The sequence below is a fragment of the Manacus candei genome, unplaced genomic scaffold (assembly GCF_025592945.1).
Source record: "Manacus candei isolate 608988 ecotype Guabito, Panama unplaced genomic scaffold, ASM2559294v1 h1tg000069l, whole genome shotgun sequence".
Classification (NCBI taxonomy): Eukaryota; Metazoa; Chordata; class Aves; order Passeriformes; family Pipridae; genus Manacus; species Manacus candei.
Window position 1 is genome coordinate 2,596,882 of NW_026138117.1, and position 17,285 is coordinate 2,614,166.

At 38.3% G+C, this 17,285-nt stretch overlaps 1 protein-coding gene and 1 long non-coding RNA gene across 7 annotated transcripts in view; one reads left to right on the forward strand and one right to left on the reverse strand.

Moving 5' to 3' along the window:
- The window catches only part of GABRB3 (gamma-aminobutyric acid type A receptor subunit beta3), a 115,699-nt gene that overhangs the window by 57,800 nt on the left and 40,614 nt on the right, over positions 1-17,285 (forward strand). For 2 of the 6 annotated variants that reach the window (XM_051806906.1, XM_051806905.1), the window contains exon 1: positions 16,939-17,101. The exons of 1 other annotated variant lie outside the window; for it this stretch is intronic. Coding sequence is in view for 1 of the 5 variants with exons in the window: in XM_051806904.1 (XP_051662864.1) it covers positions 16,962-17,045 (84 nt within the window). In the remaining 4 variants the exon portion in view is untranslated. Of the gene's footprint in view, positions 1-16,937; positions 17,102-17,285 lie in introns of those variants that run through there. 3 more of the 6 variants (XM_051806907.1, XM_051806904.1, XM_051806908.1) reach the window with 3 other exon arrangements.
- Positions 15,836-16,883, reverse strand: LOC127479675 (uncharacterized). The gene is made up of 3 exons (XR_007907651.1): positions 16,773-16,883; positions 16,267-16,357; positions 15,836-15,956 (listed from the first exon to the last, which is right to left on the reverse strand). It is a non-coding gene; the product is annotated as an uncharacterized LOC127479675 (long non-coding RNA).

The window sequence follows — 17,285 nt, forward strand, 5'->3', positions numbered from 1 at the left end:
TAGATTTCAGGGAAAAAAACTATTTAGTTCTTTCAAGCAATGTGTACACACAAACATCAGAGCACCAATGCAAGGATTATAGATCTGGTTGAATATATGTTAAATTCTTACAGAGTATAAGTAAGCAGTGTCTGTTGGGTAGAATTATCATATTTCATGTATAATTTGCTGTGTGCTGTCTCTTCTTTAAGAGTAAAAAAGGGACTTAAATATCCTACTGGTCATTGCCACTGATTTTCTATCCTGTTTATATATGTTGTCATTTGTTTTGTGAAAAACAAAAGAAGAGCTTGTACTGGTACCAGTAGTAAGTGGTTTACATAACTTACTACTAGTCTCACTATTCTTAGCTGTTGTCACATCAGCATTGTATACCAGGAAAATGCATTTTGGTTCCAAAGTTATTTGGCATTTAGATGCTCCTCTTTTTATTCTTGTCCTCTTTTTGATGAGCTCTTGGGCTTTATGCGAAGAGACTATGAGACCAACATCAGCAAACCAACAGCTGAGAACAGTATGAATATTGAAATGTTATTCTAAGACAATAAAAATGTTCTGAAATGGTTTTTCTGCAGCTAAAACAGTTTCTTTTCTGCAGACTTTCTGAGTGTTTACTAAGACCTGTCAGTCCACAGGCTATCAGAGATGGATGCAAATATGTGTGGGAGTACAGAAGGAAAAGTACGAAGCGTTTTTGTCCTAGGAAAAACTATTTGGCAAGAACAAACTCTTTGAATTAGTGCCAGCCAGATTATATTGGTAGCAGGAGATCACATAATAGTCCAAAGCTACCAAAGAGGACAGATGCCAAAAAGGAATATGTTTATCTCATGTTTATGGGGATGCAAGTGGTGTGCACTTGTGTACATCAAATATCCTCAGAAGCATCAGAGTGGCTGCCCATGGAGTTTTGGGTTGCTTCTTCGCTAAAACTGACATAATGGAAATTTGGCAGACACTCTAGTTTGATTAATGCAATTTTTTTGTTTATCTAAGTAATTAAGATTACTTTTTGATCAAGTTTGCCATAATACTTGTATTGACCTGATTTAATTGAACAAGCAGACAAGCAGATACCAGTTGACAAAGTCATTACGTCCTGTTGCATACCTTTATTCTGTGGTTGCTAATACTGCAGATTTATGCTGGTGACAAAGTAAAAAGGTGAGCAATAACAAATGCAAATATATTGTATCTGTAGTGCACAATATAAATGGTGTTACTTTCTTTTTTAATAAGAAATACAATAATGTCTGCATAGCAGGCTGACAGCTCTACTGCCCTCAGCTATCAAATACATCTCCCTAGCTTGAGCCAAGTTGTATCATTGCTTTTATACAGATACTCATTGTGTCAGCTGACATTTTACTGCTTTTTATTTTTTGCAACCTGAAATGGCAGTCACTTATTCTGAAAAAAGAGGTGTTTTCACCTGCTACCCCCAGCAAATGCATTAAACTGAAGATACTTGCTATTTCTTAAGCAGAAATAGCAGCTTGCTATTTCTTTTTTTAAATTAATTTCATTTATTAAAATAATACAATTTTCTATGAGCAGGAAATGAACAAATCTTGGATTTTAACAACATACTCTAGTTGGTTGTGAACTGATGTTTTGCTGAATTGGAAGCACTGAAATGGTAGCACAGATCTAGGAATGGTCTGACTCAGTCCCTGAGTTCAATACACAATCAATTGGAAACTAATTTGTTTACCTTTTTTTTTTTAATATATATTGTATGTATTAAGTAAAAACTGTCTTTCTTAGTTCTACATCCATAGGGTGTCAATTACATCTACCTCATCAGTGGTTTAAGTCTCAAAACTGGAAGTGAAAAGTAAAGTTTTTACTAAAAAATTATTTCAGGTATATTAAAATACATTAATATATAAAAAGCCCCTGAGCATGTTTCTTTTAATTTTTTCCATTAATCTGATTCTTCATAATGTGTATTCCAGACCGAATCAATTTTGTAAATGCTAAATTAGGAAATTTGGTATGTGAATATTAGTTAATCATTGGAACTGCAGCAGCACATGTGGATATTACTGTGCTGAGATTCATGCAGTGTGAGAGCATACAGGATCTTGTTACCTTTTTGGTGACAAAGGGAAGTGAATGAGTTTGGTGTTATTTGGTCCAGCCATGGTGCTTATTTACAAAGGAAACACACAAAAGCAAGCGTATTTGAAAAGTCCTGTTTTCCTGGTCACACTGTGCATATAAAAGATGTACCTCCCTTGTGTTCAGAAATAAGTAGGTCATAAGCACTCTACCCAACACCGTGTCAATGGGTCTTGGCTTTCTACCAGGGCTGCACAAGCAGACGTCTCCTTATTGATAGTACAAGTGATAGTGCAAGCCTGGACTTGTGGAAAGCATTTGACTTTGTTTCACTTGACCTCCTTGTCTCTAAACTGGTAAGACATGCATTTGATGGGTGGACCACTCAGTCGGTAAGGAATTGGCGGGATGGTCTCACTCAACTGCTTCATGTCCGAATGGAGAGCAGTGATGAGTGACATTCCTCAGGGGTCAGTATTGAGACCAGTGCATCATATCCTGGGCTCCATCAAAAGCAGCGTGACCAGCAGGTAGAGGGAAGTGATTTTCCCCCTCTACTCTGTCCCCATGAGAACCCACCTGGAGTACTGCATCCAGCTCTGAGGTTACCAGTACGAGAAAGACATGGAGCTGTTGGAGTGAGTCCAGAGGAGGGCCACAAAAATGATCAGAGGGATGGAACACCTTTCCTATGGAGAGACTGAGAGAGTTGGGACTGTTCAGCCTGCAGAAGAGAAGGTTTCAGGGAGACCTGCTAGCAGCCTTACAGTACCTAAAGGGTGGAGGTGGGAGAGGGACTTTGTACAAGGGCGTGTAGTGATAGGACAAGTGGGAATGGCTTCAAACTGAAAGAGTGTAGATTTAGATTAGATATTATGAAGAAATTCTTTACTATGAGGGTGGTGAGGCACTGGAACAGGTTTCCCCAGAGTAACTGGGGATGCCCCATCCCTGAAAGTGTTCAAGGCCAGGTTGGAAGGGGCTTTGAATAACCTGGTCTAGTTGAAGGTGTCCTTGCCCATGGCAGGGGGGTTGGAACCAGGCGATCTTTAAGATCTCTTCCAACACAAACTATTCTGTGATTCTATAGGTTTTTGGTCCTTTCTGCCTTTCATATATCTCTTTATAAAGATACTAAATCTCCAATGTCTGCATTTTCAAATTGGCTTCAGACACTGGTATGACACATAACTTTTCTTCCTCAGCTGAGTCATGTGGAAGGTGCTGTCCTAGTGTTTCAGCTTTTTCTATTCTTTCACTGGAAGTCTGGGTTCTCTAGTAAAAAGCATAACTGCAAGAATACTGTATCTCCATTTGACTGAAATACTTAGAGGGCTTCTAAAAGAAAGTGCATTAGGGTTTGGGTTTTTTCCCTCTGGCTTCAGTGAAAACATATTACATAAATATTTCTAGTGTCAATATCTATTGCATGTAGTATCATTCTGTATTCCTTTCATTTATACTCATTTAAAATCTATCAGCTAGTGACTATGTTGTGATGGCACTAGATAATCAAAATATTTGTGTCTTTTATTCCAAATGAGAGAGAGAGCACAACCCCTCAAGCCAACCTGTCTGACTTCATTGCAGTGGAACATCTGTCTTTCCAAACCTTTTCTGTCTCCGGTGCGTGGATTATTTCTGGACTGTAACTAAATTATGCATGTGCAAATGGCTACAAATCAGTTGTAGAGTTTTCTGCAAAGCTGTTTCTTCTTTGGAGTGACAACTATACAAAATAAATGGGATTTCATCATAGTTGGAGGCCCTGGTAACAACTGTACTACATGTTTAAATAAATGTTAGGGCTGAAGTTGTGTGGTTTTTTGATTGTTTACTTCTGAAACGGAAAACAGCAAAGACTGTTGGAAGTTACTTTTAGTTTAAAAACTTACAGAATAAGAAAAATAATGCTGGACCAAGATTGCTGAAGATTTTCTGATTAAAATTTTCTCATACCAACTTCACAGTTAGAGTGATCAGTGAGGGGACAGTGTGTGGACTCCGGGATACTTTTTATAAGTATTATGTTTAAAGAGTATGTTTTGAGTAAAGGGTGTCAACTTTTTCCCTACATAAGTAGAATAAAAGTATAAAATGTTCAGTAAAGATGCAACATATGAAGAGTAAAAGAAAAATGTTCAGTAGGGATGCTATATTCAGAATAGAGTTAATTATTTTGAGAAGGGAGTTTGGCTAATCCAGTTAGTTTGACTAATCCAATAGTTTGACTAATTTGAAGGAAGTTTTAGCATCATGGGAAAGTTGTGATAGTTATTGTTTATGAGGGAAATAAATAAGGAAATGCAATGACTGCATCAGATTAGTTTGGTTCCAATCTACTGTGATTCATTCCTTGTTAATGCATATTTTAATTACTCTCAACAGTTGTCCTGAGATCCTTTTAAAGGACTGATTTGAAATCTATATAATTCAAAGAAAAGTCTCCAAATTACTAAGTGCCATTTCCCTAGTACTGTATGCATAAATATCCAGGTAGTTAGACCTGACTGAACCAGTGAATACCCTTTCTTTGTAGTGCAACATTAAAACACACAGCAATATCAGCCAATGGAAGCTTCCAGAAGGAGTGGGATCGGTAGCCGGTTACCTTTTTTTACATGCATGTAGATCTTAGAACAAAATGCAGAATGATTTTGGTTGAACTTCAGAAGTCTTTTAGCTTTCCTCTTCCTTCTGTTTTTTGAATTTGTGGGCCTGGTTAACCTGAGTATGTGGCTCAGATCGTATGTAAAAACCTAAGCATATTGAAAAAATGGTTAATTTTTAGGTGGCTTCAATGATCTGTATTTTTTCCGAGGCAGAGAGTTATATTTACTACTTGTGTGATTTAGAGAGGTTTAGATTAGTAAGATCTAAACTGGTTGCATCCAACAGTGAATAAACACGGTTGATGGAAAGAAAAATGGCAAAAGCCAGCAAATGGCAACCAGCAAAGTTCCTAAGACCAGCCCTGCAGGATTGCATGACTGCTTGTTATTCACAGCACTTGTAGAAGGAGTAGAAATATTGAAACCCATTCACATAAATACAAGTACTGGCTTGTGGAAAAAGATTGATTCCAACACCTTAAAATGTTCTGTTTCAGTTTCTGCACTGTTACATCTGTGTGAATTCAGTCTAAATCCACAGCAGATAAATAAGGAGGAATCTATTGCTCTGGTCTGATAATACTGTAACAAAGGTAATCTAAAAAGCACATAGTGGCGGAAACAAGTATAGGGGAATACATTTAGAGGAAGAAATATGATTTCCATGGAAGGAGGAATGCATTTAAAAAAGCATGGACCAAATCAGATAAACTCAGAAACAAAAATTTGTCAAAAAGGATAAAGCTCCAGTGACATAGACCATATAACAGATGACTGTAGGTTGAATACTAAAAAGAAAGAATCAAGAAATGAAGAATATGCCTTAACAGAAACTCAGTTTACAGAAGGACAAAGAAATATCTAGCAGGCATAAACCAACAGAAAAAGCCAGTGTTTGCTCTGAAAGGAGGGAAGCATATATGTTTAATTTTGCATTGTAGTTAGTCTTGCATCATAGCATTCTACATGAATCATTATTTTATTCTTTACTGGGAGAAATGAACAACTCCTTCACAGGAGTACAACTCCATCAGAACCTGTAGAGTTCTGATAGCATCACATTAGCTGAATCTGACCCATTATCTGTAAATTGTTTGAGCTCAGTCCAGAATCTGAATCACACAACAGAAATATTTTAAAATGTGCACCTTTTCTGCTATGACTGTGTTCTAGAGAATGCTTATCTGGGCATGGACATGCTGTAGGTCTGCATTAAAGCTGTGAATATGTTGTCATCCTGTCTTAAGGGTAACTGTATTTACATGTAAGCTGCACATTATCACCGTTGTTCCAGGTTTTCATCAATGCTTTCTCCCTTTAATACTTCCTTTCAGTCAAAAGTGAACACAACCCTTGAATGCAAGAATAAGCATATTTAAAATAAAACATGCTAACATGATGTTATAGAAACAGTCTGAAAGAAGAAACTGCTTATACCTGGGCTGTAACTTACACCCTGCTTTTACCAAGTGTCGGGGTACCAAAGAAGAGCATTACCACTGCTTTGTTTTCTTTTTTCATCAGCCTCTCATGATCTCTTCCCTGTGCATCAATCACACTTGGATCCTGATACTGGGGCATCAGTCCACTCCTGGGAAACTCCGAAGTCCAAATCACAAGAGCACAGCTCCTATTTCTTGACGACTCATGCTGCTCAAACTGCACCCTCAAAGCAGACTCTTGTCTCCCTTGCTCATAATCCTGGGACTTTATGTCACTTTTTGGTGATGCAGCCAATCAACCTGATGGCATTAGGCATCTCCACAGGCTGCAGAGGTGAAGCTTATCACTGTCATCTCTCCAGTATCAGTAGACCTTGTGCACATGGTTTCACTGCTCTTGAGGTGTGTGTTTTGCTTTCCAAATGTACACTGCTGTGTGTGTGCAGTGTGCAGTACACACCTGAATAGGATTGCTATATGTAAGTAGCTTTGTGACTTTAGCCTTAAGTATGCTTGGACAAGTCCCACAGTTTCAGGTTTACTCGGATTTTCTGGTTTTAACACTATAGATCACCTAAAATAAGCAACTTGAATCTCTCATTAGTGTCAATCGATGACAGCAACCAACAAATCAGATCAACATTAATTAGGCAACTGATGCTTCTAAATATAATTAATGCTTTTTTCCCAATAAATTAGAAAAAATCTGATTAATTTATTCTAATTAATTTCCATTACAGTTTGAACAATTTATTTGTAGGGAGCTTTGGTAAGGAGTTTAAGATCTTAAGTAATTTAGGAGTCTACATCCTAACTGCACCTTTGAAAAAAAAAAAAAGACGTGTTGCTTATTTTTTATATAAGTTGGAGTTCTTTTAGGACTTTCTGTGAAATGCTAAATGATGAACAGTGGTTGGGTGGTTCTTGAGGCAATCAATTGTACACTGTCTTAGATTACAGCTGAACATGGAGTGTTTCCTTCCTTGGATCAAAGTAAACAAAGCAGATGCATCCTGACAGCGTGTTTTGCTAAGCTGTAGATGCACATCATCGCTCCATCTCCTGTTACTCAGCTTGAAAGAAAACAGTGTGTGTAGTGCAGGGATAGAATAACAGTACACTCTGTTTTTCATGTCACTGAGCTAAACAAGCCAGTGTTTCACTCAGAAGACAGGTTCTCTCTTCCCTTGGGCTTTCATTAGCCCTTTGCTGCACCTTTTCCAGTTGAAGTTTTTGAGGAAGGGTGTCCAGAATTTTCAGGGTATTTTAGGGAAATTTTAACTGATAACTTGTGCAGCAGCACTTCTACTTCCATCACTGGCTGCATGCTAGGATAACGATAGCATTTTTCACATATGCATTTCACTGTTACTCCTAGTGCTCTTGTAACTACCCAAAATACCCAGCTTCATCATCTATGATTCCTACCAACTCATCAGCTACTGCTGTTTTCAGTCCCTGGGTACATGACTTTCCTCTTCCATGTTCCCCAATTTCAAATAGTTTCATTCCCTTAACTTAATAGGAGTAACTGGAGTATGTCCAGAACATATGTCAGTCAAATTCTAGCCTTGTGAAAGGCAGGGACTAGTTTTCTGCAGTTTTCAGTATACTTTACCTTTGTCTTTACTGGAAAATCCAAAGGACATTACATTTTGTAGACTTTTGAAGACATTCCTGCAAAGAAATGTCAATTGATTTTGAAAACATGAAGTATGCAAAATAAATACTTCTTCTCAATACGAAGAAATATTACCTAGTGATATTTTTTAAATAATTTCTAATTAAATTGGCCTTCTAGAATTCATAGCCTCAGGTAAAGGTTTTGAAACAGTAGCTCCAAGCAGCAACCCTTCATATCTTTCAGAGGCTTGTGAATGATCCACAAATTACATTTTTTGTAATTGTAATGTTAACATAACCCAGTACCTTTTTAAAGCCTAGGGAGGGGAGCTGTGTTACTGAAAAGGTGAGTTAGTGTGACAAGAAGACACTGTGTGTCTCTCATATACAGTAGCACAGAACCAGGATTTAAAGTCTGCATGCCTGCACATACAAATGCTCGCATAATCTGTGTACCTGATAGGAAATATAAATGCTTTATATTTTTATTCAGTGATTATATTATCAGGGACCTAGTTTATGAATCCATTTGCAATATGTCTACCATGTCATGCTATTGTAATAATAATACTTCAATAATTCGAGCAAAGGCCTTTTTCTGAGCATAGAATAAATCACCCTGCTGTGGAACAGTCTGAATTCAAAGAAAGTAAATTCTTTTATTATTGTAAATGCATTTGTTACAGTTAGTTATAAAAGGTAATAAATCAACCGTGTTTTTCAAATGCATCCATTTCCATCATTAGGGCTAGATTTCTAAGATCTCTTTTCCTAGAATAGCATCAAATGTTTTAATGTGCTCAGCATCCAGCAGCTTCTACTCTGAAGGCTGGATTTGGGACCATGGAGAAAAGCTGGCTATATAGGAATGAATTCTTTGTGAGATGAACCTGGACAAACATGGGAGAGACAATGTAAAACTAGGTTATATCACACATACATTAATTTCTGAGCTTGAGATAGGGTCTGCTGTTTGGTTTGTACGTCCACTTTTTGTTGCTTTATATAATTAACGATTAGGTAATTCTGTTTCTGCTAGTAACTGATAATTGCGATTCTAATTGGAAGAAGGTACAAACTTACTATAGTAGTCACAAAAAGGACTCAGTTGTAGAATAGAAAAAGTATCTGCATAAATAGGAACAGAATCAAATTTGACTATAGTACACTAAGATGGATGAATAATTCTCCACTTATCTATATTGGCATGAAATATGGTTTTAGATATATCTTTCTCATCTATTTACAGGTTTTGTACCATCTGGAAAGTTTGATGCTTGGTTATAAGCAGAGTAATTTTGTCTGCATATTGTGGATAAACCCAAATGATTTAATAGTGAAATGAACATTCTTAAAATTTAAATTGCTAAAAGAATTTATCTGTGGTTTGAATAGATATTTTCAAGCCATATATATTTCTATCTTTACTGGCATGATCTGTGCTCTGTGTATGAGAGGGGGATAACATGACCATTTTTGCATTTGGCGTGAATAGCAAGACTCCTTGATTTGAGATTATGTTGCTTTTGCAACAGTTGTCAGAGTTCAGCTTTTCCTGATCATATCACCCTAGAAACCCATCGCATCCTCTTTCTGCCATACATTTTATAACCCCAAAGATTCCAGACACTCTCTAGCGTGCTGTATGGAGAGCAGCAACCTCACCAGGGACTGGGCAGACAGCGGTCTGTCAGAAACACAGACATCAAGCTGGCAGCTATTCCCTTGCACAGCAGCAAACAGCAGTGCATGCCTGCAGGCTTCAAAGGCAGCAGCCAGCTGAGTGGCAGCAATTTTTCCCTGGACACAGCAGCAAGTCCAAGAGCTGTACTGTCAACAAGTGACTCAAAATCAGGGCTAAAGATGTACATGAGGGTGGTGGAGAAGCTGCACAAGGGGCTATGAGTTAAGAGGTCCCAATCTGAGGAGACAGACATAACCAAGTGTAGAATCGTTCTGCAGGGGATTTATGGTTAAACTTCTGTCTCCTGACATGGACCAGAAAACTATGTAATTGTTGTGTTGTGTTAAAAAGGGCAGATGTACCATCTTAACTGGGGTTTTAACCAATTTAAAATCTTTCAACATGCAAAAAAACCCTCAAATAAAATGTGAATGGTGTCACAGTTGGAAAGTAAGGTCAAGGATATTACTCCTGTCAATCAATTCATTGGGAGCTGGAGTTCGATGATCCTAGTGGGTTGCTTTCAACTTAGGATGTGCTATGATTCTATGAACATAAATTGGAAAGAACACAGTTCTGATTTCAAGCTTCAAACTAATTTAAATTTTCCATAGGCTAAATATATCTATCATCTTCAAACAATGTTTTCACTTGGAATATATTGCTTGTGTTTATTTGCTAACTTCCCAACTATAAGATAGATATTTTAGTATCTGATTCACTGCGATGTCATTTCCTTCAAAGGCATTTTACCTCTATATCACAAAAATCTCCTTTCTTCATAATCTTATTCATGCTGTGCATATACAAGTATCAAAAGGTAATAATTAGACACATCTGCTTACATTTGCCAGGAGCAGATGCTAGACAAATTAAATTGAACATAACTATCACTCAAAATCATTGAAGTAACTCAATGTAATTTCTGAATTTTGACTGTTACTGAAATATTCTACATTGCCATACTTGTGCTATTTGCAAAAATAATGTGTTCAAAATTGTCTTCATATGCAATTGAATCAAAAATGAATTGTGCGTTTCAGGTCACAACTTCTCCTTCCTTTCCCCTGGGAAAGATAAGTTGCCAGCCCCGACAGCGATGCTTATTAACAACACAGGACAGTCACATCAGTTCATGAACTACACTGCAGAGTCCTAATTGACTTCATAGCATGCTCCAAGAAGATAAAAACATGAAAACAGTGTTATGAAATTATACTAGAAATCCATCTTACTTGATGTTTAGTTTTCTGCTGTGGGCAATGGTGAAGGCTCTAGCATAGTATAAAAGTAGAATGAGACTATGTTGCAGTGTTTCTCTGATATTCTCCCAGCATCAAACTATGAAATGGCTCAGGGACTTCCCAGGGCATCTGCATGTTTTTGGTTTCAAGCAGTGGGTGAGAACCACCTGGTTTAAACATGCACATCTATATACATATGCATGAAAACAGAGTACCATTTTATTTGTTTAGAGCCCAACATCTGGTAATTTCTTTTGCTGGCCTCTATTTCTTACAAGTGAGGAGATGTGAATAGCTGTTGGCCTCCTCCACAACATTATTACAGATATCTACAATATATTTCTTAGTTGCTTCTTTTCTAGGCAGAAAAGTCTTTGCATGTTTAGTCTGTTTTTATGTGGGAGGTGTTCTGTGCGTTTCACATTGCTGCAGTTCCTAGTACCTTGTTTGCTCTGCCCTGTTGGGGACAGGGACTAGAACTGTACACAGTGTTCAATATGTAAGTACAAAAATGATGCAGTGCAATGTTTTTTTTTTCTTGAACACTTGCAGGAATCATAGAACAGTTTGGGTTGAAAGGGACCTTAAAGATCATCTAGTTCCAACCCCCTTGCCGTGAACAGGGGTGCCACTCATTAGACCAGGTTACTCAGGGCCCCATCCAAACAGGCCTTTGTAGTTCTTTTCCGGATAGTCTTAATGTTCAGTTTGCTTATTTTGACTTTGCAGAATACTGAACTGATTTATTCATAAAAAATCTGGTTAATATCACAACATTTTTTTCCTGAGTGGCCATGGTTAGCTCACAGCCTACCAATTAGTCCATAGTTAGGGTTTTTTCTTCCCCATAGGCATTACTTTGCATCAGAGTTGAATTTTTTTTCTGTTTTATTACTCAGGCATTCAGAATTCTACTGTCCTTCTGCACCTCCTCACACTCACGCTTTTCATTTTTACTGTTCAAAGAAATGTAGCAAATATAGGTACATCAGTGGGTATCCTGTGTTTATGACATTTATGGAGATGATGACCACACTAATCCCTGTTCAGGTCTGCAAGTGACCTCCCGCTATTGTGAAGACTGACTGCTCTGTTTGTTGCTTGTCTTATATCTGGTATTAATCCATGGCAAGAACTACATTCTTGTTCTACAAAGCTTTCTGTAAGATCATTTGATGATGTATAATAAGTGTTTATGCCTTTAGGAAATTATTACTTATGTGGTTTTGTCTTTCTTTTCTATGTTTATCTTATTAGCTATTTTATTCTCCTTTGAATGTGAATTCTTATTTTTGAAGTACATATTTTTAGTTTCAATAAAATTATTTACTGAAAATTTTAAACATTCTGGGGTTTATTTGTTTGTTACTCAACAGTTATTTTTGATATTCAGAAGTTCATATTACGAACAATCTTTTCTCCAACTTGAAAGGAAGCAGGCAGCCTCATTTTTATACAGTTTATTTTTTGAAATGAAATGCTATTTTTATGTTATTTTAGAATTTTCTCATTTTTAGAAGAGAATTTCTCGATTCCATCAGGGTTTTTGAGCAGTTGTTCTGTCGCAGCATTTTGACCCGTGACTTTCACGTTGCTCAGAACCAAGTCAAGGGTGTCTTGGCTTGTTTCAACTTTCAGTGAAAGCTTCTTCATGAATCAGTCATTTGTGGTGTCACTTAGTCTCTGCATCACACCCCAACCTGACATTTACCCAGTCTGTGTGGGGGTGATCGAAGATTCTGATTACTAATTTGTTTTCTTTCTATCTCTTAAATCTCTCTCACTCACACCATTGTCATCCTGATTAGGCAGTGACAGCGTTTTCTAATACTTATGTAGGCCTGGTGTCTTAGTCCATAATGTTCAACATTCAAAACAGTTGTCTATCTGATGCAAAGCTTTCTTTAACATACATTACACCCTTTTTTTCTTGCCTATGTAGTTTGTTTTGTGTTACAGGTTTCCACTGACTGCTTTCTTTCCATCAAGACTCTGATGCTCCTGTTAGGTCAATATTCTCACTTAAAATTAGGTATCTTAGTTCCTTTATCTAATTTAAGAACTTGCAGCATTTCAATAGTAGCATGTATGCATTTGATCTGGTTGTTTATTTTTCTATGCTGTCTTTAAATGTTATTTTTGAGCACAGAATGAGTTTAACTTGTGTCCTAAATGAGTTTTGTGTGCTTCTGTCTTACATTTTTTCTCAAGGTTATAAAGCTTTCTTTTAATTTCACTCCTCTGTGATTCATCCCCAATCCAGATATTCTTTTGCACCTGTGAGCTTTCCTATAGCCTTTAATTCAGTCTCCTTCTTTGGTGACTTCCCTGTTTTACTTACAGCAGCTTTACCTGAGCCTCATTTTTACCATACAGACCTTGTACAAAGTTTGTCCAGTTCCTGATGAGTCTAAACCATTCATTCCTACTCCATTGTCTGAAATGAGCATGAAAAAGCACTGCCAGAGCAAGAGCAGAGGTAGATAGAGGTAGATAGACAAACAAGGATATAATTTTGTCTTTGAGGAGTCCATCTGATTTAACCTAGCTGAGGTGCTCTGCAGAGTACTAATGTCTATCTGAAATCAATGGCATATAAAGTATCTTGCTCATGCTGATTTACTCACACATTTTGTCCACCCTAGGGCCTTGTGGGGAAAAAGGAACTTCTTGCCTCTTAAGTGCACTTTCTACTTCCGAGATATTTCACCATAGTAGATGAATTAGGTAAATAATTGAGCAGTGATTACAGGCTGTACCTGTGGTTAAGATAACTCCAGTTCTTTAAATAACTTGTCTCTGTTTTTACTTCTGAATTTATGGAGTGTCTTTGAAATTGGTGTATCCACCTAGCCCAGATGTATATGAGTAATTTTGCTGTGAGTGGATATTGCCGGGTCATGCCCAGTTTCTCATCCACCAGCATCCCCAAGTCCTTCTCCTCAGGGCTGCTCAAATCCATTCCCCCTCCAGCCTAGTTTTATGCTTGGGGTTGCCCTGACCCAGGTGTAAGGTCATGCGCTTGGCCTTGCTGAACTTCATGAGATTCACAGGAAGGGGAAAGTAACCAACACATTATCCACTACAGCATCAGTTTTGCACTCTTGTTGACACTATTCAGTTTACCATTTCAGGAGTTAGGCAGCACTGCAGTTTGAAACCCTTCTCATTTTTCTTTATGCAATTACACATTTTGATTCCCTTCCAAAAGCTATTAGCAGATTTTTGCAGGGTTTTCAGAGCACATGCAAAAGTGTTCCTTCAGCAAGACATTTCCCTTTAAAATCACTCACAGCCTGATTTTTTTAAAGGGCACTATCAGAAGGACATACCTTCTTCTACTTCTTCCGCCAGTCTCTGAACAGCAAGAAGTTTGTGTGGGGCTTGAATATCACATATGCATGTAATACTTCCTCTTGGATGCAGCATTTGGTTTTTTTGCCCATTTATTTATTTTGCACTTTACTGAGTTTTATGAGTATTACTGTGTCACAAGGTGAGTTTATCCTACTCACAGTAATGATTTTTAGTAAATGCATTGTTTTCCTTTTGACTTAGCATGCATCCCAGTTTTGTTACTGCAAGATGTAAAGTTGGATTTAGCATTGCTGATGGAGTGAAAGGAAGATGTAAGGGAAGCTGGCAGCCTAAGTACCGTGTCTGGAGGGAAGGGAAGAGGCAGCAGAGGGCAGTTCATACATCACCTTTGCAACTCCCAGCCACTGCAGAGAAATCTCTTCTTGTTTATTTCCTTACTCTAAAATGAACAGATAAAATCCTGGTACAAATGAACTACCCTCTTACATGTAAAGAGCCGCAGTTGCTGTGAACACACTGTCAGGGTGTCCGTGGTGTGGGATCCCCACGGAGGGCAGCCAGGTAGCCAAGACCCATCCCACCCCCAACCCAGAGCAGGGCAGCTGGGGGCCACCAGGGCAGCCCCAGCCCTGGATATTGGGCACCTCCCTGGGGATGGGGATGAGTCATGGGACCACAGGTGGGCTCAGCTTGGTGGGGCCCAAGGCCAGGTAGGGCAGGGCTGTGGGAAGCTGGAGACCAGCCCTGCTGTGGCATCAGTGGGGCAGGGGCTGATGTGAAGTTCTGGGTCTCTGAGCAGGGTAGGGGGAGCCCCAGGATCCATCAGGGCCCATGAGGTGTGGGGATGCCCTCTAGGCCTGGCACACCCAAATGGTGTCTGCCATGATACTGAAAAATACACGGATTATGTTTCAAGTTCTGCATATCTGCAGCATTTGATGGCCAGTGTGTTCTTGGTATCTTTCTCAAAGGGCATTTTGTTCATTGTATTTGTCTTGAATGAGTTTTCCTATAAGAATATCTGGTGTTTCAGATTATCACAGACAACAAGTAGAACTTTGGGTGTCAGTCTTGCTGTTCCAGTGCCAGTGAGATTGGCTGGCTCCCAGAGTCAGCAAATCAATAGGTTTGGAGATGAGAAAATTTAAGAAGTTCTTCCCACGGTGGAGTAAATATTCCTTTTTTTAACCTGAAAGTGTGGATGTGAACAGATACCTATTTTCATTTTCATTCAAGTGTATGTTTCCCTCAACATTCTGTTCCAAAATATAGTTTTGTTTTATTTGTGGACTGTGGAGTGATTAAAAAAATAACTACAAGTTCCAGAGTGCCTGTAGAAAGGTCTTTTTACAATTCTGTGGTGACAAAAAGACTGTAGACTTTTCAGTTTGAAATACAGATTTATTGAAAATTGTTTTGAGTGGTTTCCATATTTAATCATAGTAAGTAAGAGGGACATAGAGCTGTATATTTATGGTCGCAGTATTTAAAACAAATATGTGTATGCCCAGCTTTGGAGGTCCTGGAACACCTTGCAGATTCTAAAAAACTTATGCATTCAATAGTGTAAGAAATAGGAAGACGTGAACAAATATGACAAATAATATCAATTTATAGGGCTTCCTGAGAGTTTTTTTCTTCCAGGTTTTTATTGATCATTCAAGATACGCAAAGAAAAGATGTAAGATTATATATTTATGGAAAGAGCAAAGTAGAAGTGTGAGAAGTCCTTCAGGGGCACTTGGTAGATCCCAAATTTTTAATCTCTTTTCATATCTCCAAGCTGAAAAAAAAAATCCTACAGTTTTAAGATTTTAGGACACTAGCTCATTTCTCCAACTCACTGGTGGCATATCCTGCTACTGTGTAGGAGGCAACATCCATTAGTTGTCAGTTCCCATCTCTCTAAGGTCAGCTGCCTCCATCATGGAAACCAGCTGATGGCTGATAGAGGTTGATTTTGTCTTCCCTGTATGTTGTTAGCAGGATTTCAGTTAGTACAATCAAATGTAGCTGTTTTCTTAAGACCCTGTCAGCTCTAAAATAAATAAATTTGTGCTTCATGAAGCAAATTCATCACTGAGCCTAGCATTATTTTTCTTTTGTGTAAATCTTTTTCTTAAGGATATTAGATGGTGTTTTTTTCTGACTTGATCTCTTTTAGAGTTTTCAAGTATAGCATCTATACATTTGACATTCGTATTCCTCTTTTTTAGGAGGGACCTATCAAATATTGAATTTTATGTTCCATCAGCAAGTGGATTTTGATTGTAACTTACCACACAATCTATAGGCAGATCTTCAGGGTTGTAGTGAAAGACCATACTTTTTCTTGCTAACTTTCTTCTACCAGATCAGAGAGTATTACACCTGTGAAGCATAAAGGTGTATGTTATTTTTTCTTTGATCAGTTCCTGGGAATAGAAATTCCTGACTACTGAGAAGCCTATGATGTTGTAATACCTGTGATACTCTGAATTAGAGAAGGTATATTTAAATATTATCCTCCCATCCCCATTTGTCAGGGATTAAATAGCCCAGACTGTCTTCTTATCGTCTTATGTCCCTGAACTGGAATATTTGCAGGAACTTGTTCTTTCTCTGTATTTGCCTTCCAAAGCTTGGCCCAAGCAATTGCTTCCTTGTTAGCTGATGTCCTCTAATGTTCAGATGAAAGAATGCCCCAGGAACAGGAAGGCATCCCCATCAGTTTGTGGTGGGCAGAGGAACAGAGAGGGAAAAGCCAATACCCAGATTTTGAAGAGTAAGTGCCATGGGGCAGTACCTGCTGAGAGTGCCTGGTTGCTCCCTTCATTTCTGCTGAGAAGCTTCACTTCTGTGCCAGTGACCACCACTTGTCCCCGAAAAGCTGGGAAGAAACTGCTTTGGCTGGTTGCTATGTCAACTGTGCTCCCTTTGCCTGCAGAACGCCAAGCACTGGTTGGTATGGCAACCCTCCTCGGAGCACCCAGAGATGCTCGATAGGGAACAGGCTTTTTGGAGAAGGCACTGTGGTTTAAGTAGAGATGGAAACTCTTGTGCCAAAGGGTATGAGAGGGCAAGTAAAACCCACACAATCATACATTTATTTGGAAAACTGTTCTGTAGAATCAAGTGAGTCTTATTTCCTTAGATCTATTTATAACACCATCCATTTGTGTTTCAGTAGAGGAGGTAAAAATAGTGATAATTTGGTACAAAGGATACCAAGACAACATATATGTATGGAGGGTCACACTGAAATCAGTGTGACTGAGCTGCCTTATCATTTTCCTAAGAGTATTGTAGCTGCGTGCTT